General features: G+C 57.6%; 2 protein-coding genes across 3 annotated transcripts in view; one reads left to right on the forward strand and one right to left on the reverse strand.

Moving 5' to 3' along the window:
- The window catches only part of LOC135231495 (basic proline-rich protein-like), a 42,415-nt gene extending 39,415 nt beyond the window's left edge, over positions 1-3,000 (reverse strand). The window contains exons 1-5 of the mRNA XM_064286329.1: positions 2,995-3,000; positions 2,629-2,799; positions 2,389-2,511; positions 1,948-2,022; positions 735-916 (exon numbers count right to left, since the gene is read on the reverse strand). Coding sequence (XP_064142399.1) covers positions 735-916; positions 1,948-2,022; positions 2,389-2,511; positions 2,629-2,799; positions 2,995-3,000 — 557 coding nt within the window. The remainder of the gene's footprint in view (positions 1-734; positions 917-1,947; positions 2,023-2,388; positions 2,512-2,628; positions 2,800-2,994) is intronic.
- Positions 1-22,228, forward strand: part of SH3BP2 (SH3 domain binding protein 2) — a 52,661-nt gene that overhangs the window by 4,723 nt on the left and 25,710 nt on the right. Inside the window, exon 2 of one of the 2 annotated variants that reach the window (XM_064286161.1) lies at positions 1,037-1,259. The exons of the other annotated variant lie outside the window; for it this stretch is intronic. The gene's annotated coding sequence lies outside the window, so the exon portion shown is untranslated. The remainder of the gene's footprint in view (positions 1-1,036; positions 1,260-22,228) is intronic. 2 annotated transcript variants of the gene reach the window in all.

Here is a 22,228-nt window from a genome sequence, read left to right on the forward strand (position 1 = left end):
TGTGTCCCCTCTGGGCTTCAGCCCCCTCCTTACGAAATGGAGTGAAAATGGTCCTAGTTCACGGGATGATGCCTTCCTCACTGTGGCCATTGCTGGCCCCGTGAGGCTCCCATCAGGGCCGCACCCCTCCCCTGGCCTGGGCCTCCCCGCCCTTAACCCGGCACAGACAGGCAGCTCCATTTTGGGGAGTTCTTCCAACCTCTGTGGCATTAGAGTTGAGCGTCCCCATATCCACTCTGCCCACTGCCCTGGGCCAGGGAAGAAGTTGGCCAAGCCATCAGCTGGCAACCTCAGCCAAGGCAGGAAGAGGGGCCTGCTGGAGGCCTGGAATGCTGCGGGGGGTCTTGGACTTGGCTTTTCTCCACAGCCTGGGAGGCCTGGGGCAGTGCCCACCACCCACTTTGGGGCAGTGACTGGCCTCCTTTACAAAGATGCTGCCCCCAGCTCTCTGCTTCTCCCACATGTGTGAGTGCCCTGTGCACCAGGCCCTGTGCTAAGCATGGGCCTCAGGGAATGGACAGGCTACTGGCCAGGGGCAGGAAATGCTGGCAGACACCCACTGGTGCAGGAGGCTGAAGCTCAGCCATGGGGCCCACCTGCCACTCTCTCTCCCTCAGAAACAATTTTTATTAAAGGCTCAATGTGTGCCCCATGTGGTGTTCAGGGACTCTCTCCCTTAACACCCTCTCCCCAGCTGGGTGCTGCCCTGAGCCCCCTACCCAACCGCCAGTCACCATGCCTGTTTAGCTGTCTGCCTCCGCCCGCCCCCAGAAAGCACAGGCAGTGCCCCGAAGGGACTGGCCCCGAGGGAGGGTGAGGGCGAGGATGCTGGCTGGTGAGGGGCATGGACTCTCCCAGTGTCTTCCTCCTGAGCTGGGAGGTTCCATTCTGGAACATTCCAGAAGCTCTTGCAGACCTGAAGTGGGCGGGTAGGCACTGTGGTTCTGGGGCTTCGTAGGCTGAAGGCAGCCACAGCCTCCGTGCAGTTCTCTTTGAAGTTGTCTCATTGCTTTCCTCATGTTTAACTCTTGCTCAGCGTCATCGAGAGGTGTGCCCTCATCCTAGAAAGGGCTGGCCCGGCCTCCGCCCACCCTGAGATAATAGCAGGTTGTGTTGATGGCCTCGCGTGGAACTCTCCAGTTTCCATCACAGACACCCCCCTCAAGGGACCCCACTGCCACAGCCCTCACCAGCTACCAGTAACTGCCACATGCGGCGAGGAACCTGGGCCTGGTCTTGGTGGCCCCAGCTGCACACAGGTGGGAAGCCTGGGGCCCCTGAGAGCTGACGCCTCTGTAGGCCCCACCCAGAGCTGAGGCTATCCCTTTCTCTGTGGCTCTTCCTTTCTGGAGATGTGTTGTCACAAAGACTGAGGTCAGCCTCGGCTCCCCGGAGCCTACTGCCACAGAGGGACCTGGGCTGTGGGTCCCAGGGAGCCAGGTTCAGGGCAGGTCCTAGTAAAGTCACACCAGTAACCTCTAGGAGATTCATGGGAAAGAAACCGGAAAAGCTTGCTGGGAAGCCCTGAGTGGACATGGGAGGGGATTGTACCCGTGCCTGGGCTTGGAGCTTGAGGGAGGCAGGCCAGGAACTATGCTCATCCTGTGGCTTGAAAAACACCCCTCCCGCTAACCCCAGGCTGCTTCCTCTCCTCCCCTTTCCGGAGGGGCCAGGGCTGGGCAGACCCCTAGAGCCCCTAGTGTGCTGGGGCCTGGCCCTGGCAGGCAGGTCAGCAGTCGGCTGGTGCATTTGACCACGGCGGGGGGGGGGGGGGGGCGGGGCAAAGCATGAGATGGCTGTGTCTCCTGACCCTCGGTGAAGTGGGGGTGACTCCCATTGCCCTGGCCATTGGTGGTCTGAAACTTCTAGGAGCAAGGAGTAGCCGCCTGGTACTGGGGGGCTCTGATGGCTCCATAGGCCAGGCTGTGTGGCCTTGGCATCGCTTACCTTCTCTGGGAGGTCCAGCCTCAAGGAGTGTGGCCAGAGGGGCAGATGCATGGACTTGGCTGGCTCAGCCCCTCCCTGCTGACCCATTCAGCTCAGGGTGAGGGTCTCACCCTCTGGCAGGGGAGGGCCCGCCACCTGCCACCCTGCACCCCACTCTGTGTTTGGATCTTTTCCCTGCTGTCCCCCCAACTGGCTGCCCTTCCCCTGCGAATTCCTCCCCGCTCCCCGCCCCCCCGCCAAATCCGCCCCAGCAAGAAGGGCAGGCTGCCTGGGCAGCTCCAGGGGTACCTCACCCTGAGGGCAGGAAGCCTTAGAAGCAGCCACCTGGCGCATCCCAGGGTCGGGACCCCTCAGTGCCTGCTCTCTGCCCTCTGGGGAGCCTCGAGGATGGGACTGTGGGGGTCAGGAGTGTCTGGAATAACTGTCCTTCGGGGCACTCACTAAGGCCCAGGCCCGGCTCTGGGCTCCCCAGCTTCCAGACTCAGCGCTGCAGGGCCTGAGGAGGTGGGCGGGGGCTGGGCCTGAGGAGGACGCTGCATGGGTCGTCAGGGAGCTGTCCTCCACCTGGCGGGTGGTACAGGGAGAGCCCTGGGCTGGGAGCAGGCTCCAGGTTCTTGCCCAGCTAGGCCTTGGCTCCAGGGGCCCTGGGTGTGGCTCCATTCATGTGGTCCTGGTGCCCACTTGCCATAAAATGGGGGAGGGTGGAGCCTGCCCCTGAGCCACCAGCCCAACACCGGGTCTTGGGAGCCTGATTTCAGCAGGGTTGGCCCCGTCGGGGGCTGTCTGAGCATCAACAGGCGGAGGTGAAGTGTTGCTGTTGGTGGCTGTGCCCCCTCCAGGGGCAGGAAGTTGCTGGGGAAGGGAGTTGAGAAAGGTGCCCCCCACTCTGGGGAAGGTCTCGTGGGCCCTGCCCCATGCCCATAGCCCCTGCCAGTGGGCACCAAGGGGGAGGCTGTTTTGTGGTTGGGGTGGCCAGTGGCTCAGCCCAGAGAAGGGCAAGGACATGGCCCCCTCCTGGCCCAGTCAGTGGATGCCATGTGAATTTACCCACATCTCCGCAGACCTGCACCCAGGATGGCACTGGGGGAGGGGGCAGCTGGTGCCAAATAGTGGTCTGAGGAAAAGCCAGATTTCCCCCGGGCGAGGGCACACAGGGTGGGGGCCTTCTTTGGCTGGGAGCCCAGGAGTAAAGAGGAGGGGCCTGGCTGGGGGGCCAGACAGGGGGCAGGAGGGAGGGCAGGGAGAAGGGGAGAGGCAGCTGGGGGCAGAGCCTGAGGGCAGCGGGCAGGAGGTGGGATTCTGTCCCCAGGTGCTGAGAGGGCTCCAGAGCTCCCTCTGGTTCCCGGAGGCCCCTTCTACTCCCACCACAGCCAGAGGAGACCAGTGAAGGGGCTCAGGCTGGGGTCCAGGTTGAAGGCTGGGGCCAGGGGGCAGTAAGAAGGGGACGGTGGGAGAAGGGCTTGCAGCAGGGTTATCGGTGTGATGATGGAGGGATCAGACAGCCAGGGCGGGGTTAGTGACCCCAGAGAGGGGCCGCCAGGGATGCGGGGGAAGGGGGCTAGCCTTGGGCTCCAGCAGTGCCCCTCCTGCCCCTAACTTCTGCCTCCTGCCTCTCTGCTGGGCCAGGCCTCTCTCCTGGGTGGTGGGGAGCATAGCTGCTTCAGATTCGGCCCTGAGGCTGTGTCCCTACAGTGGGCACTGAGCTGTGCCCCCCACCAGCACAGTCCCAGGGCAGTTCCTCAGCCAGGAGGGGCTGCCTTCAGGGTTCCACCCAGGAGCTCCGCCAACCACCAGCCCTGTGGGGCCTTGGAGAAGCGCCCTCATCTCTGGGAGCCTCACTTTAGCCAAGGGTCAAATGGAGCACTTGCATTGCCCCTGGGGACCCCATGGGACAGTTCGCCCATGGGGGCCTGGGGAGGCCTTCAGAGGCTCCCTGTGCCAGGGGGTAGGTGGAGGGGGCTGGGCAGATGGAAGAGCCAAGGCCTCTGGCTAGCTTGGGTCCCAGGCTGTAGAGGTGGCCTGGCTGAGGAAGGGCCCTGCTGTGAGCACTGGGAGTGAATTCTGCACTGGGTTTGGGTCCCCAGACTCAGCCTGGGGACCCCTGAGGGCACTGCCCCCCGGCCTGGGTAGCTGGGGGATCTCAGAAGGCCAGACAGGAGTTTGCCAATGATGTGAGGGGTCAGAGGATGGCATGAGGGGTGTCCAGTGGGGCACAGCACGGGCAAGAGTGCGGATAGGAGACCTTGGGGCTGGGCAGAATCACCTTTGCGAGCCACCGCTCTGCCATGGCTGGGACCTGCTGGCCCAGGACAGGAGGAGGGGAGTGGAGGGTCCTGTGGACACCTGAGGCCTGGCCGTGGTCAGAACCCAGCTAGATGCAGTGGGTGGAAAGGAGGAGTAGCAGAGGTGACCCCCTGCTCTGTTTCCCCTGCCCTGCCCCTTCCTGACCTGTCTGCCAAGTGCTGGGGCCAGCTGGACTGGGAGGGGTAGGCGAGGCTGGGGGCCGGGCCCCTTTCCTGTCACCCTGGGCCCCCGGCCAGCGCCTTCTGAGCCTCTGAACAATGGGGCAGTGTGAGGCCCGGGAACAACAGGTCAGCCCAGGCCCCTGTGGCCATGCCGAGGGGCGGTCCGCAGCCAGTAGTGAGTCACCCAGCCAGCCCACCCCCTAGGCTGGGAGGCGTGGGCTTCTCAGGGCCCCAGGAGGAACGCATTGCTCTCAGTTCCCCAACCTCCTTCCCTCTTTTCGTCTCTGTCATCAACTCTTCCTGTGTCCCCACTCCTGGGCCCCCTCCTCTGGTCTGCTTCTGTCAGCCTTTCTGTCCGCACCTCCCCCTCCCTGCCTCTGTCCAGCCAGAAACCTCTGCCTGGGAGCAGTCATGGCCGCTGCGGCCTGGCTGAGGGGCTGGCCATCCCCTGGTTTCCTTCCGAGGTCAACTGTAGATGACCCAGGCAGAAGCCAGCAGGGTTGGGCAAGACCAGGTCAGGCAGGGGGCTCTCTTGAGGAAGGCTTTTAAAACTGACCACAAGCACAAGGCAATGCAGTAGGATTAAAAACCTAGAGAGTAAAAATGAACTGATGCTTTGGCCGGGTCAAAGAAAAGCAAGGTAGAGAATAGTTTCGGAATATGAGCATTAGGGACTGAGGGCTAAAGCAAATAGATTAAGCAGAAGAGGTCCTAACCCGGAAGTGATGACATGGGTGGGAGAAGGGGAGGGACGAGCTCTGGCCTCTGGTCAGTGGGCAGCTCAGAACATACCATTGGGCAGACTGTGAACTGGGGTTCACTGGCTGTGCGAGGGGCCCAGAGATGCTCAGGGGTGCAGGGAGGAGCCGAGACCTCAAGCTACACCTTGTAACCCTGAGCTCTGGCCTCTACCTCCCTGACCCAGGAGCCGGTCAGCTGGCTCAAGCCTGTGCTCTTGCCCCTCAGCAGCTGGGGTCGCCTCTGCAGGGGCTGGACGAGTCACCAGACCTTGTTTCTCATGATGGTGAGGGGCTCAGGGACAGGGCATCCAGGGACTGACGTGGCTCCCTGCCCTATGAGCTCAGATGGGGGCCCAGGCCCCTCCCTGCAGCCTGGGACCAAGGATGGTGGGGCCAGAGCTTCCCTGGGGCCGGTGGCAGCACCCCCCTCCCCTTCCACTCTCCTCTCGGTGGCGCAAGCTGATGCTGCAGATAGATATCTGTGTGTGCCGGCCTGAGCTGTCCTCGTGCTGGACATCTGCCTTTACCTTGGCTCCATCAGGAACAGTGTGGTGCCTCTACCACCCCTGCCTCCTGCCGTGGCCTTGGTGTCCCCACTGTGTGCCCTTGCTGTCACCTCCCCCAGCACTGAACCTGGGCTGAGCGAGGGCCCCCTGCACCCACAGTGGGCACTGGGGACCCAGCCTGTGCCAGGTGTCTGTAGCAGGGTCTCCATGAACACCTGGTCTGGAGCTCACGGGAACATGGCTTTGTCATCAGGAAGCCCATTTTGCTGATGAGGAGGCGCAGGCCCAGGGGCGAAGTGACTTGTACCAGGTCCTAGCTCAGGGGTTGAAGCTAGAACTTGAGCCCAGGCCTAGAGGCACCTGAGCAGGTCTGCGAGCCAGTCTACACTCAGCTGGGCACATGGCTTTACAAGGGTGCTGGCGTGGACCTGCCTCCATCCCCTCCTGCCTGAGGGTACATGCTTCCTCTCACTCCAACCCCAGGGCCTTTGCACAAGCTGTTTGCCCACCCGAGACACTCTCCATGGAATCCCCTTGAGAGGCCACCCTAAGTGCAGATGCTCACAGGACGTGGCTGTGGCATCAGAGTATCTGGGTGGAGCAGATGTCAGGAGGACGTGAGCCAGAGGGTTTCTCCCCCAGCAGATAGGAGCCCTGGGTGGACGGTGAGGACAGCTTGGATACTGGGGTTCCGAGTGTGATTATCCTGCAGGAAACGCTGGGGTTTCGGCAAGGCAGGTAGAGTGTGCTTAGAAATGTGGCATAAAGGAGCCTCGTGGTGCTGGGAGTGTTCTGTACACTGACTATGTTGGTGGCTATGCAAGCGTACACACAATAAATTTACATACCCGTGTGTATACACAGGTTGTCCCAGTGCTGATGGTCTGGCTTTGAACTCGTGCTAGGATTATGTGATATGTTGCCATTGGGTAAATCAAGCGGAGGGTATGCAGACCTTATCTCTACTGCGTTTGGGATTTCCTGTGAATCAATAATTATTTCAAAACAAAAAGATTAAAAAAAGAAAAGAGGGTGCTGGGGAGATGAGGTCTGGGTGGTCATCGTCCCCCAGTGCCGGCTCGCCCAGCCCAGCCCAGCCCGGTAGCAGCAACCTCGTACCATTCTCAGTGCCCTCTGCTCTCAGTTTTCCCAGCTGCCTGGTGGGCTTGGGACAGTGGCTCTGGAGGGGCCTCCCTCTCTCTCTGGGGTGCTGCTCCCCACATCATTTGGGTCTGCTGGAAGCATCATTGCCTCAGACAGAGGCCCCGCAGTGGAGCAGCGGCCCTCGCCTGCACTGACCACCGCCTCTTTGCCTCCTCAGGAGTAGAGGTCACTGCTGTGTCCCTGCGCCTAGAACTGTGGGGTGCAGAGAGGCTGCTCATCAGAGTGGGAAACGTGGAGCTCTCCCCCTGTGCGCACCGCCTCTCCCCAGGTGGCCTACCCTTCCGCCACACAGCCCACCCCCCTAGGCTCTGACAGTGCTAGGCCCGACAGCTGCTGGAACAGCTGGGTTACAGATGGGGAAACTGAGGCCCGGGGTTCTGCTTCTTTGCCCGAGGTTGTTCTGGGTGAGCACCAGGCCCCTCTTCCCCCCGGGGAAATGGCAGTGGGAGCAGGGCCCAGGGTGGGGGCTTGTGGCCGGGAGAGTTTCCTGGTCAGCCTCCCCGTGTGGGCTCTGGAGATAAGTTTAAAGCAAAAGCCTGGGTCTGTGAGGGCCGGCCAGACACTCAGCCACCCCCAGGCCCCCGTCCCGCTGTGGCCAGGCCTGCAGTGACTTCCTGGGGCTCCTCCTTCTGCTCCTCTGAGACAGGCTCAGCAGGAAACGCTGGGTAGGAGGGCCTGCCAGGACCACAGGGCCTTTGGTGGCCCAGGTCTCCCTGGCATGGGTGATATGGCCCCGGCTCTGGGTCACACAGCTGCACTGCATGGGTTGCTAAGGATTGGAACACTCACACTTCAACTTCCTCATCTGGAAGACGGGAGATGTTCATCTCTCGGCCGGGGGGGATTTTGTTGGCTGTAGCAGGTAGCCCCTCCCCCGGCTCACCAGCTTGGCATCCTTGGCCCTCACACTGAGCCCCTTGCCTTGGCCTCAGCCAGTAGGATGCCTGTCCCAACAGTTACGTGTGTGACATGGGTGTCCCCAGGAGAGCTCCAGCTAGGGTAGCCCTCCGCTCCTGTGGGGTGGGCCAGGTCTGCAGCTGTCCTGAGGGTGCAGCCTGGCTGGGGAAGCATGCCCGGCACTCAGAACAAGCAAGGGCAGGCAGAGCCGGTGTCCAGAGCCTCCTCGACCCCAAATGTGGTGGTTAATAGCCAGCGTGTGCTCAATGGACCAATGTGGTGCGACCAGCGTGGCATGGGAGGTGGAGTGGTGGGGCTGCTGGGGTTTGGAGAAGTCTTGCCCTCGTGGGCTCCCTGTCCCTGGGCGAAGTCTGACTTTGACCTCAGAGAAGAGACCCCTTCCAGGAGTCCCCACAAAAGTACTCAGAGGATTTCCCGCCCAGCGCAGCCCTATGGCCAGGAGGGTCAGCAGCAGAGATGGACTCTGGGGGGTGCTTGGGGTGGGAGGTGTACCCCAGCCCCTCTGCCTACCAGCATCATCGCAGGTCTTGCTTCGTGAACAAGGAACCTGAGGCTGAGAGAGGTGATGTCCTGACCGAGTCATGGGGGGCCCGAGTCACAGGGTGTCCAGGCCCTGCTCCATGGGCGGCAGAGCCCTGTGCTGTGTACCCCCTCGTGTAACCGGGTCCTCCAGGGAAGGAGGTGCTGAAATGGGGGCCCTTGGCTGAGAGGAATGGTTTAATCCAGCAAACGAGCCTGCAGGCTGGGCTGTGAGGAGGGTGTAGTGTCGGATGTAGGTGTGACCCATTCCTGCCAGAGGTACCTGGTACCTGCTTCATGCTTCGTCCCCAGGCTGGGAAGGCGCCGGGCATGCCATGGACAGACGCATGGAGATCCTTGGTGTTGGGGGAGCAGCAGGTTGTCAACGGACGAGGATAATGGGGGAGTGAGGGACCGGCTTGGGATGGGGAGGGTCCTGCAGGGGACTGAGGCCTGTGTTGGGCAAGGGCAGTGAGGTCCAGCCCAGAGGGAGCGGGGTCTGGACAAGGGCAGGAGAAGGGCCCAGAGAGTTGGTGCTCCAGACCGAGGGAACCGCCCAGGGTGGGGAAGAGACACAAAGGCGGTCACCCACATACTGAGAACACAGCTCAGAACAGGCAAGGGTGAGCAGGCGGGGAGGCCAAGCACTTGCTTCCTCCCCCTGAGGGTCCGGCTGCAGCAGGGCCCTGGCTGGCCCCTAACGAGTACAGTGGGCTTGTGTCTGTGGGCTCTGAGCGGGGCATTCCCAGGGGACTTCTCTTTTGGCATCTCTCTTCCAGACACAGCATGACAACGGAACCTGAGTGCCCTAGTCTCCTAAAAAAAAAACCAAACCTCTTGCCATCAAGTCGATTCTGACTCCTAGCGACCCTATAGGACAGAGTAGAACTGCCCCATAGGGTTTCCAAGGAGCAGCTGGTGGAGTTGAACTGCTGACCTTTTGGTCAGCAGCTGAGCTCTTAACCACTGCACCGCCAGGGCTCCCCTTGGTCTCCTAGTGTTGCTGTAATGCAAACACCACAAGAGGGTGGCTTTAAAGAATACACGTTTGTTTTCTTACAGTTCTGGAGGCTGGGGGTCAAACCAGGGTCTCTGCCGTGTGATTCCTCCCGTGGGCAGCCCCGGTGCTCCTCGGTTTTCCAGGACCCTCACATGGCACCTGCCTTCCCCAGTATGCAGCCCGTCTGTGTCCTATCTGCTCCTTTTGTAACTCAGAAGTGATTTTGTTTAGGATATGCCCTACACTGATATGGTCTCTTTGGAGCCCTGGTGGCGCAGTGGTTAAGTGAGAAGGCTCCTAACCAGAACGTCAGCAGTTTGAATCCACCGGCCGCTCCTTGGAAACCCTATGGGGCAGTTCTACTCTGTCCTATAGGGTCGCTACGGGTCGAAATTGACTTGATGGCAACGGGCTTTTTTTGTGTGTTTAACATAAAAGGAGCCCTGGTGGCAAAGTGATTTAGCGCTCAGCTGCTAAAGAAAAGATTGGCTGTTTGAACCCATGAGCCGATCCTCCGGAGAAAGACATGGCAGCCTGCTTCCGTAAAGATTTATAGCCTAGGAAACTCTATGGGCAGTTCTACTCTGTCCATAGGGTCGCTGTGAGTCAGCTTTGACTCGATGGCACACAACAAGAACAACATGAAAGAAAACCCTATTTCCAAATAGAATCGCATCCACAGGGACAGCGGTTAGGATTCTGATGCATTTTGGGGGGGCCTGATTCAGTCCACAACACCCAATGACCAGGTGCCCTGGTGCAACCCTGCCCACCCATTATGCGAGGGAGGCCTCAGCACAACGCCGTCCCCTTGGATGAGGAAACTAAGGCCCAAGTGGGCCACATGGTGGGGCAGCCCCTCTCTTTGGAAGGGGGGACCAGAAGGGCAGCAGACAGGAGCAGCAGGCTCTGAAGGCCAGGAGGGGGCAGGGCCAGTGAGGGCGGCCACAGCCTCAAGGGAACAAGGTGCCAGGAACCTGGCGGGTGGGCCGTCCACGTCAGTGCTCTCGAGAACATGCTCTCGAGCAGTGAAGAGGGGGGAACTGTGGGTGTTTATGATGAACTGAAGTGTGAATCCTGACAAAACTTCTGCTGGCTTTTTTGGGCAGAGGCATAGTGCGGAGGGGAGGGGACAGAGAGGGGCACTTGGGGGCAAGTCCAAGGGGATGCCGGACAAGGCGGGGAATGACATTCCGAGGTGCCACAAATGTGAAAGGTGCCTGACCGAGGCAGCCAGACAAGAGAGGGAAGGCGTTTCTGTTGAGGTGTTACCGCAATAAACGCCTCTTCATCCTGAAATTGGGGGGAGGGAGCACAGCTTAGAGATGGCCCCTGGGCTCTCGTTACCCTTGGTACATCCCTGGGTTTGGAACAGGAAGATGTCACAAGGCGAGCAAGGTCTCAGCTCCAGCCCTGCTGTCCTGGCCACCCCCTGCCTTGGGCAGACCCCTGGCCTTGTCCCCTGATGACGAGGACGGGGCTGTCTGCCTGGAACCCCTGCTTCCATCTCCCTTGCCTGGCCAGGCCTCTCCAGGGTTCCATGGGCATCACCTCTGCAGCAGGCTCTGTGAGCCCCACTCCCACTACACGCCGCCGACCTCCAAAGATACAGCCCGCTCAGAAATGCTCTCTCCCAGGCCCGAGAGAGGAGGCTGGTGGGACATCCAGGGTGTGAGGGCATTGACAGAACTTGAGGGCCAAGGGTTCAAGATGGTTACTTCCATCTTGGGCCTTGTCCTCGGTAACCCAGGCCCACAGGGCAGCTGTGCCTGGGGGCCCCTTCCTGCACTTCCCCCAGTCCCTTTTGCCCCCCAGACACAGGAGAAGCCCCTGTGGGCCTCCGAGTCCCCAGCACGCCACTGTTTTCTGAGGATTTAGCTATGCTGCATGTCAGCTCTTTGAAAGACACTGTTGTTGAAGGTCACATTAGCTCTGAGTCACAAATTCTTCACTCTGTGCTCTGAGGGAGAATCCAGGCATGTTCTGGCCTCGTCCAGGGTTTGACCCTGTACCTATGTGTGAACATGACACTGACCCCATCTGCCCATCGTCCATCTCTTGGGCCTGCCCAGGCATCGACCTGGGGTTCAGTGGGGCCCATGGTGGTTCCGGGGATACACATGTAGTGACATTTTGGCAGGTGGGGCAATGCCATTTAGTTGAATATTTCAGAGAAGGGGATGAGGTTCTAGATGGTTCCATTCTGGCGAAGGATGAGGGAGCGTTTGTTGGGGAGGACTCAGTTTCCTGGTGGAGGCAGTTGAATGTGCCAAGGATGGGGCATGGTGGTACTGCGTGACAGGCTCAGAGGTGGGACTCAGGGTGAGCAGCACAGTGGGCCCCTATGCCCAACCAGGAAGCCAGCCTGGCCTCTGCTCCATGGTAGACATGGTTTGACTGAGCCAAGGAAGGCTGGCCAGGGGTCAGGAGGAAGGGAGGCAAGTCTGCCGGGAAATGTGGGTGAGGCAGGGGTGGCACGCTGGGCTGACATGAGCCAACCCTGAGCACAGAGCTACGGGAAGTGGGAGCTACCCCCAGGCTGTGGACCTGCAGAAGGCTGGCTCAGGGAGGCCCCCATCCAGCGGGAGGAGGGGGGCTGCCCACAGCCTGGCAGAGCCAGGGTCTCTCTGCTGGGTATGCCCCCGATTTGGACAAGACTGTGAGCAGAGCATGCAGTTTGTCCACGGAAAGGACTCTGTCTGGTCCCCATTGTTTGAGCGTCCCGTGCTGTGGTAACAAAGTGCCACACACCAGGTAGGTCAGAACAGTGGCTCTGGAGGCAGCTCCATGGTAGAAATGGCTTGACTGAGCTGAAGAAGGGCTGTCTGGGAGTCTGAAATCGGTGTGACTGGGCCAAAATCAAGGTGTTGGCAGGGCCATGCTGCCTCCGGAGGCTCCAGAGGAGGCTCATTGTCTCTCCCAGCTTCAGGAGGCTGCTGGCTCTGTGGACTGATGACCGCATCTCTCCAGCCTCTGCCTCCGTCTCCATATGGCTGTCTTCCCTCTGTGTGTCTCTGGTAAGGACACTTGGCATTGGATTTAGGGCCCCCTGGCTAATCCAGGATGACCTCAGCTCAGGTTCCTTCATTAAGCACATCTCCAAAGACCCTTTTCCAAATAAGGTCACATTCACAGGTTCCGGGGGGTTGGGAGGAGCCCTGGTAGCCCAGTGGTTGGGAGCTCGGCTGCTAACCAAAGGTCAGCAGTTTGAATCCACCAGCTGCTCCTTGGTAGCTCTACTCTGTCCTATAGGGTTGCTATGAGTCGGAATTGACTCGATGGCAACAGGTTTGGGTTTTTTTGGGGGGTTAGGGCATGGACAAAACTTTTTGGGGGTAACCATCCAATCCGCTATGCCATGTGTCCCCAGGCAGGGCCCTACCCTCTAGGGCACCTGCAGCAATCCAACTAGCACTCAGCCCCCAGAGTTCCCTGGGAATTCTCAGAGCTCAATTCTGAAAGGCATGTATGGCCCCCTCTTACAGTGAGCAGAGTGGGGCTCAGAGAGGGGAGGAAGCTTGCCCCAGCCACCCAACTGGCCAGGTGGAGTGGCGGGTATGTCCCAGGGCTGGCCTGCCCTTCTCCACTCTCTATGCCAGAGGCTCGGCCTGGCCAGGCTGGCTGTGGGGCAGACCCGGGCCCTGTGGAAAGGGCTGGTGCAAAGCAGCTTATTCTGAGAGCTTGGGATTTTCCCAGTGGGGCACGCCCAATCACCCCTCCCTGGGTCCAGCCTCCTGCTGAGCCAGGCAGGCCCTCTTTGGCACCATCGATGCCCTAGCTGATCCTCATGGTGGCAGGTGGGCACCAGGGCTGGGGAAAGGGAACCAGCCTAAGTCCCAGGCACCGGCCCAAGTTCCCACTCCACCCTTCCCTGGCTGTGGACCCAGTAGTTGCCGCTCCTCTCTGAACCTCAGTCTCCTCTTTCATCCAGTGAAGATGAGGTCAGGACCAGCCTCCCGGGCTGTGAGCACCGAGCTGAGAAGGTGCCAGGGTGGGGCAGGCTTGGTGGCCATGCTGCAGAGTTACCACTGGGCTGGTGCTCACTGCACACTTTACTGGCTGCAGGTGTCTGGAACCCAGAGTGAAAACTTTGCTCCCTTTTTTCAAGGGTGACCCTTGGCCCTGCCCAGCCCTGCTGGCTAGCTCCCACTCACCTGGTGAGTGCCCCGGCTCTGGCCATGGGGGGAGATCCCAAGCCTGGCAGACTGAGACACAAGCCCTGGGGAGTGGGGAGTAGGAGCTGCAACCTGGGGAGGCAGGGCAAAGGACACCAGGGCTGCTGGCGACCCCTAGCCCTGCCCTAGCCCCACATCTCGCTGCCTGGGTCCTGGTGTAGGGTGTTACCACAGTTATTTCCAGCACAGTGTAACGCTCTGGAGCTACTATTATTGAGGGGGAGGGGGGCTCGAAAGCCCCTGTTTTCTGGAATACTAATGTCAGTGTTCCACCACACGTCTGTTGGTTTGTCGTACTGTGGTGGCTTGAGTGTTGCTGTGATGCTGGAAGCTATGCCACTGGTATTCAGATACCAGCAGGGTCACCCATGGTGGGCAGGTTTCAGCTGAGCTTCCAGACTAAGACAGAGTAGGAAGAAGGACCCGGCAGCCTACTTCTGAAAAGCATTAGCCAGTGAAAACCTTATGGATAGCAGCAGAACATTTTCTGATATAGTGCCAGAAGATAAGTCCCTCAGATTGGAAGGCACTCAAAATACGACTAGGGAAGAGCTGCCTCCCCAGAGTAGGGTCAACCTTAATGACGTGGATGGAGTCAAGCCTTCAGGACCTTCATCTGCTGATGTGGCATGACTCAGAATTAGAAGAAACAGCTGCAAACATCTATTAATAATAGGAATGTGGGGTATAGGAAGTATGAATCTAGGAAAATTGGAGGTGGTCAAAAATGAAATGGAGCACACAAACATTGATATCCTAGGCATTAGTGAGCTAAAATGGACTGGTACTGGCCATTTCAAATCAGACAATCATATGGTCTACTGTGCCGGGAATGACAAATTGAAGAGGAATGGTGCTGCGTTCATCGTCAAAAGAACATTTCAAGATCTGTCTTGAAGTACAACGCTGTCAGTGATAGGATAATATCCATATGCCTACAAGGAAGACCAGTTAATACGACTATTATTCAAATTTACGTGCCAACCACTAAGGCCAAAGATGTAGATATTAAAGATTTTTACCAACTTCTTCAGTCTGAAATTGATCAAACATGCAATCAAGATGCATCTATAATTACTGGTGATTGGAATGCAGAAGTTGGAAACAAAAAGAAGGATTGGTAGTTAGAAAATATGGCCTTGGTGATAGAAACAATGCCAGAGATAGTATGATAGAATTTTTCGACACCAATTACTTCTTCATTGCAAATACCTTTTCTCAACAACATGAATGGCAACTATACACGTTGACCTTGCCAGATGGAACACACAGGAAACAAATCAACTGCATCTGTGGAAAGAGAAAATGGAAAAGCTCAATATCATCAGTCAGAACAAGGACAGGGGCCGACTGTGGAACAGACCATAAGTTACTCATATGCAAGTTCAAGCTGATGCTGGAGAAAACTAGAACAAGTCCAAGAGAGCCAAAGTATGACCTTGAGTATATCCCAGTAGAATTTAGAGACCATCTCAAGAATGAGTTTGATGCATTGAACACTAATGACCGAAAACCAGGTGAGTTGTGGAATGACATCAAGGGCATTATACATGAAAAAAAAAAAAGGTCATTTAAAAGACAAGAAAGAAAGAAAAGACCAAACTGGATGTCAGAAGAGACTCTGAAAGTTGCTCTTGAACATCGAGTAGCTAAAGCAAAGTGAAGAAATGAGAAAGTAAAAGAGCTGAACAGAAGACTTCAGAGGACAGCTCGAGAAGACAAAGTATTATAATGACATGTGCAAAACCATAAGTGAGATAGAAAACCAAAAGGGAAGAACACGATGGACATTTCTCAAGCTGAAGGAACTGAAGAAAAAATTCAAGTCTCGAGTTGCACTATTGAAGGGTTCTACAGGGAAAATATTAAACGACACAGGAAGAGTCAAGAGAAGATGATAGGAATGTGCAGAGTCACTGTACCAAAAAGAATTGGTTGACATTCAACCATTTCAGGAGGTAGCGTATGATCAAGAACCAATGGTACCAAAGGAAGAAGTCTAAGCTGCACTGAAGTCATTGGCAAAAAACAAGGCTCCAAGAACTGACGAAATACCAATTGAGATGTTTCAACAAACGAATGCAGCACTAGAAGCACTCAGTTGTCTATGCCATGAAATTTGGAAGACAGCTACCTGGCCAACTGACTGGAAGAGATCCATATCTGTGCCCATTCCAAAGAAAGCAGATCCAACAGAATGTGGAAATTATTGAATAATATCATACACAAATAAAATTTTGCTGAAGATCATTCAAAAGCGATTACAACAGTACATCGACAGGGAACTGCCAGGAATTCAAATAGAATTCAGAAGCAGATGAGAGAGCAAGAGCTATCATTGCCAATGTCAGACAGATTCTGGCTAAAAGCAGAGAATACCAGGAAGACGTTTACTTGTGTTTTACTGACTATGCAAAGGCATTCATCTCTGTGGATCATAACAAATTATGGATAACATTGCGAAGAATGGGAATTTCAGAATATTTAATTGTGCTCATGAGGAGCCTGTGTACATAGACCGAGAGGCAGTCATTCAAACAGAACAAGGGGATACTGCATGGTTTAAAGTCAGGAAAGGTGTGTGTCAGGGTTGTATCATTTCACTGTATTCAATCTATATGCTGAGCAAATATTCCGAGAAGCTTTACTATATGAAGAACAGGGCATCAGGATTGGAGGAAGAGTTATTAACAACCTTCCATATGCAGATGACACAACCTTGCTTTCTGAAAGTGAAAGAGTACTTGAGGCACTTACTGATGATGATCAAAGACCACCACCTTAGGTATGGATTGCATCTCAACATAAAGAAAACAAAAATCCTCACAACTGGACCAATAAGCAACAAATGGAGGAAATATTCAAGTTGTCAAGGATTTCATGTTGCTTGGATCCACAATCAACGCCCATGGAAGCAGCAGCCAAGAGATCAGATGACACTCTGCATTGGGCAAACCTGCTGCAAGGGATTTCTTTAAAGTGTTAAAAAGCAAAGGTGTCACTTTAAGGGCTAAGGTGTTCCTGACCCAAGGCATGACATTTCCAATTACCTCATCTGCATGTGAAAGCTGGACAATGAATAAGGAAGACAGAAGAAGAATTGATGCCTTTGAATTATGGTGTCAGCGAAGAATATTGAATATACCATGGACTGCCAAAAGAAGGAACAAATCTGTCTTGGAAGAAGTACAGGCAGAATGCTCCTTACAAGCAAGGAGCATTTGGACATGTTATCAGGAGGGACTAATTCCTGGAGAAGGACGTCATGCTTGGTAAAGTAGAGGGTCAGCGAAAAAGAGGAAGATCCTTAGACGAGATGGGTAGACACAGTGACTGCAACAATGGGCTCCTACATAGCAATGATTGTGAGGATGGCGCGGGACCCGGCAGTGTTTTGTTGTACATAGTCACTATGAGTCAGAATGGACTCGATGGCACCTAGCAACAACAACAACGTCAGTGTTATTCACTGCAGTGATACAATGTTGCCTCGGGAGATGGGAGGGCACATGGGGAAACTGAGGCCCAGAGATGATGCACCTGCCTAGGTCACATAGTAGCTCGAGGCTCCTGAACTCCATCGGGGTCCCCTGGCCAGCCTGTTTTTCACCTGGGCCCAGACCCTTCCACAGCATCGAGGTGCTGGACCAGGTCTACCCTGGAACAGAGTCTGGGTGGAACGTGGCCCTCCCTGCCAACTTTTGCCTCTACTGTGTTTACATCCTTGGGTGCCTTCATGGGGCAGGGGCAGGGGGCAGGGCCTGACTCCTGCACTGACCTCTGGCCTCCACATCCACCCATCAGTCCGTCTGTTCATCCGGTGAGATGCGGGACATCCCCGGGAGAGCTGGCTGATTCCCTGTCCTCTCCTGGTGCCTGCACCGCCTACCTCCCTCCCCAAGCCTCGAGCCTCAGTGCTTGTGACTTTCCCCCCACCCCGGGAGCTGCTCCCTTCTAACCCCTCCCCTGCATGCAACTCCCTCATCCCACCCCCCTCTCAGCAACCTCTTCCTCCTCTGTTAGACCTGGCCCTCCCTCCTTCGGGAAGCCTCCCTGACCCTGTGCCCACTGACCTGGCACCTCACCTGGGCCCCCACAGCCCCACGATGCCCCAGCCCAGCCTGAAGTTGCCTCCTGGATTATCCTGGCTATTCCATGGCCAGACCCTGGCCCAGGAATTCCTCACCTGCAATTTTATCTCAGTCCTCAGTGCCCACTTCATAGATGGCAAAACCGAGGCTCAGAGAGGCCAAGTCAGTAACTTGAGGTCACACAGCTGGCAAAGGACAGAGCTAGAATTGTTGCCCCTTCCCCACTCTGACCAGGCTGCAAAGGTGAAGGACAAGAGGTGCCTCGGCCCTCCCCTGGCCTTTCTGTGGTGGCCAGCTTTCTGTGGAAGGCGTGGTCTGCCCTCACTGCTTGTGGGCACAGAGCTGGCACAGGCTTAGGGAGGCCGAGGAGGCTGTGCCCACCCTAAGGAAGCCCTAGACACACACCCCAAGCTCCTCACACTCTGGAAGAGATGGGGTGGTCTGCGGCCCCCAACACGTCCCCCGTGGTGGCTTGGAGCCTCTCCAGCAGGACTGAGGTACAGACACAGCTGAGTCCAGGACTGCCTCCGGCCCACACCCCACACGGGACAGTTAGGGGACTGTACAATCAGTTGTGAGAGGTAGTGTCCAGGGCCTGTCAGTGCTGGAGCCATGGACATGGGGTGGGGGACACGTACCCATCTCCTAGGAAACCTGGTGGACAGGAAGATGAGGCCTTCCGGTTCTTGTGGTCCGTGGCCTTCTGTCACCCTCGAACTCTGCCACTGGGGAGGCCTCCGGCCCCAGAGAGCGCTCTTTTTCTTACGTCACCCCCCAACTTGACTATGCCCCCCGGGGAGAGTTAGGCCTTTGAGACTCATGCTCGGCATGGGGGTTAAGCGCTGAAAGGCTGGGTTGGAATCCCCACCCCGCCTGGGCCTGGGTCAGGGGAGGAACAGGGTCTGGTGGAAGTGGAGCAGGCCCGGGAGTGGGGACAAGGACAGGGACGGGGGTGACCGGAGAGGTCTTGGCCACACTAAGTCATAAACTGCTCTCTAGAAATGCAGGTGTTTGCAGAGCCCCAGAGAGCAGGGGTGAGGGGGGAGGCTGCATGAAGGCTCGCTGGGGCCTGCTAGCCTGCAGCAGACGCTGGCGTGGGGAGAAGAGGATGGGGGAAGGGAGGAGCAGCGATTGAGAAATACCAGCGCCCAGGCTCGGAGTCAAAGGGCAGGCGAGGTGGCCACTGTGAAACCGGAACGGCCTTCTGGGGCAGCAAGGGACGATAGAACTGGGTGGGCACCCAAAGGTAGGAAGGAGCATGTTGTAAGCGCCTGTGTGGGGTGTCCCACAGGCTCGTGCCAGGCAGGCACCCTGGTGCCAGGAGGCAGACCCATGCCCTGGGCCGTGAGGGGCCCCCTTGTTCTGCAGAGGTGCCATGGGGGCCAGCTTCCTCCCTGGGGACACAGCTGACCTCAAGCCTGGAGAGCTGAGTCTGTGACCACAGCGGGAACTAGTGCTGGGAGGAGGGGACTGATGTCCACCAGGCCGATCAGTGAGTTGGGTGCAGCTCTGGGCCTCAGGTGGGTGTCAGATCCCCAAAGGAGTGGGAGGGCAGGAAGTGGCGCCACCAGGGCCTGGCGACAGGCAGGAAGTCCCGGGAGGGAGGAAGCCCAGCGGCCTCAGACACCAAATGCAGCAGGTGGCTGTTAGCAGGAGGGAGCCTGCACGGTGGCCTGGGCATCGGGCTGGGCAGTGTGGGGACAAGTGGACCACCACCACTACCCACGGCCCCTGAGCCGCATGGCCTCCCTGGGCCGCAGGACGCCTGACTCAGCCTGTCCCCACGCAGTAGGAGAGTGATGTGTTGGGTCAGTGCCATCAGGTCAGTGGGGTGGCCCCAGGGCTGGGGGCCTGGGAGGTGGCAGTGTGGGAGCCAGGGTACTCGTCAGGGCCCCAAGGACCCTGGACCCATGAGAGAGAGTGGCCCATCTTTCTTCAGGACTGGGTGGGGCACAGGGGGATCACAAGGAGGGCCTGTTGCGAGGACTCCTCCAGACCTGGCCTGAGAGCCTGTACCCGGGAGGGAGGTGAGGCCGGCCTGCAGGGGGGTGTTGGGGTGAGCCTCTCCCATCCCCTCCGCACCCCCGCTTGGGGTAGCCTTGGTGGTTAGATCCTGTGTGTGCCCTGGGGGTGGGGTGTACAGTGTGTTCTGGGGCACAGATCTGAATGAAGTCCCTGCTGACCACCCAGGGGTGCTGTGCTCTGGGCCTGGCACAGGGCTGAGGACCTGGTGGCTTGCCTCAGGGACTTGTGGGCACAGAAGGCTCCATTCATGGGGCTCAGGTTGTGCCACCCACCCCCTGGGCCAGCATTGTGTCCCCTGGTGGGGCTGCTTGCCGGGCCTTTATAGGAGGCTTTTGGTTCTGATTTCCACTTTTAATTCTCTTCTGGAGAAGGATTCCGGGAAGAGGAAGGAAGAAAGGGAAACTGAAAGGGGAGAAACAAGAGTTGACGTGAGGCTGGGCGGGGTGGGGGGGCACCCAGGGACCTCATCCCAGCCCGAAGCTGTATGCTGGAGTCGGGCTCAGGGTGCTCCACCGTCTACTGGCTGTGTGACTTTGGGGAAGTTACTCAGTGTCTCTGAGCCTCGGTGTCTTCAGCGATGACGTGAAGATGATGCTGGTTCGGGTCATGATGATGACGTGGGGTGACCCCAGGAAACATGGGGCCTGGCTCACAGCGAGGGCCCAAGCTCTTGGTGCAAGTCCGGAGCCTCTCGTGGCCTCAGGATGCTCCTCTCTGAAATACGAGAAAGCACGGGCCTGTGGGGTTAGCGAGCCGTGAGGTAGAGCCCGCCTACATGTGGTAGTAGTGTGAGGACGTGTGAGTGAGCGTGCCTGAATATCAGTATACGCAGGTGTGTGCGTGGGCATGTGTGAGAATGCCCACATGCATCTGAGTGTGAGCGTGAGAGAGTGATGTGTGTTTCAGTGTGCATGTATGTGTATGTGTGAGTGTGCACAAAAGAGTGTCAGTATACAGATGTGTGTATGTGTGTGAGAGTAAGTACATGTACATGTGAGTGTGCACAAATGAGTGTCTGTATACACGTGTGTGAGAGTAAGTACATGTACATGTGTGAGTGTGCACAAATGAGTGTCTGTATACACATGTGTGTCAGTATACACATGTGTGAGAGTACGTACATGTATGTGTATGTGTGAGTACACAAATGAGTGTCAGTATACACGTGTGTGTGTAAATACATGTATGTGTACAAGTGTGTATGTATGAGTGTGGGTGAGTGTGTGCATGAGTGTGTGTATGACTACACATATGAGTGTGTGTGTGCAAAAATGAGGGCACTGAGGGCACCTGGTCTCTGTGCTTAGGCTGGGCCCCTACCCCTTTCCCCTGTGGCTTTCACAGATGGGCCAGCCTGGTCACCACTGAAGGCAACTCCCTGGCACCAGCTCCCTCACCACAACCAGGGCCGCCTCTGCAGGCGTCAGAGGAGAGCCTGCAGGGGCCCAGCCCTCCAGGACCCCTACCCCATTCTCACACATGTGCGTACACACACACAGGCAAGCACACACAGGGACACAGTGTGTACACGTATAACTTCCCTCAGGCAAGCTCACATGCATACCCCCTCCGAGTCTCCATCCATGCCATTAAGTGGGTATGCGGAGCCACGGCTCACGTGTGGGGCTGTGAGGGGATGACCACCTGGCAGGTGGGAGCCATAGAGCTGCCCTTACTCAGCGGGGGCTGTCTCTTTGGGGACAGAGCAGTTTTTCTGCCTGTTCTGCCCTGCCTCCAGCAGCCCCAGACCTCAGACACCTCTACAAGGCTCAGGTTTGAGAAGGCGGGGGGTGGGCGCCACAGGAGAGACATGGAGCATGTGGGAGAGGTGGCCTGCTTCCCTGATTGTGTGAACACACGTCCACACAGTGCCAGCAAGCACCCACATTCACGTATGCATACGGGCCACACGCTTCTAGAAGGCTCAGAGCACAGCAGCCACCCAGAATTGTCTGCCCCAACGCTGCCCCAGGCAGCCGGCACTGACCTGCAGGCACAGGGCCCACGCCGCCCACTGGAGCATCAGTCTAGAGCCCCATGGTGGGAGCTTTCAGGGGCGCATCCCTCTTGGTCCCTGGCTGGCACATGGATGTGGGCCTGCCCTCTACTGAGTGAAGTGGCCTGAAGAGTCCACTCCCGAGAGTCCCCTGACACTCCCAGCAGCTTCTACAGAGGGGACTGAAGCTCCTCATGGAGCTGGCAGGAAGGTCCGTGGGGACCCCTTGGTAAATGAATGGAGCTAACCTTCCAGTCCCTGGGGCTGCGTGATGGGTGGACACTGAGGGACATGGCCAGTGAGCTGCTGCTTGGGGCCTCCCCGAAGCTTTCCCAGGCACGGGTGGGGCTGGAGTCTGCGAGCTGCAGTGAAATTCCCCGACAGCTGTGTGGTCACCATCATCACCATCATCCTTGGCCCATCACTTCTTCTTCTCACCCCCATCCTGGGCCTGGCACTGGGCTCCTGGTTGGCTCACCTGTTGGTGCAGGCCAGGGCCGGGTGGGGTGGAGGAGGTTGGGGCTCCCCCTTGATCCATCCACTGGAGTGGGGCTGGGGGTGTTAGCGTCTGTCTCTGAAGAAAGGACATTCTTAGGGCACACCTGGCCCTCCCCACACAAGTCAGTCACTGGCCACCTAAGGACCTCCTCCTTCCTGTAGTCAGACAACAGCCAGGTGGGAG

Source organism: Loxodonta africana, chromosome 5 (genome assembly GCF_030014295.1).
Source record: "Loxodonta africana isolate mLoxAfr1 chromosome 5, mLoxAfr1.hap2, whole genome shotgun sequence".
NCBI lineage: Eukaryota > Metazoa > Chordata > Mammalia > Proboscidea > Elephantidae > Loxodonta > Loxodonta africana.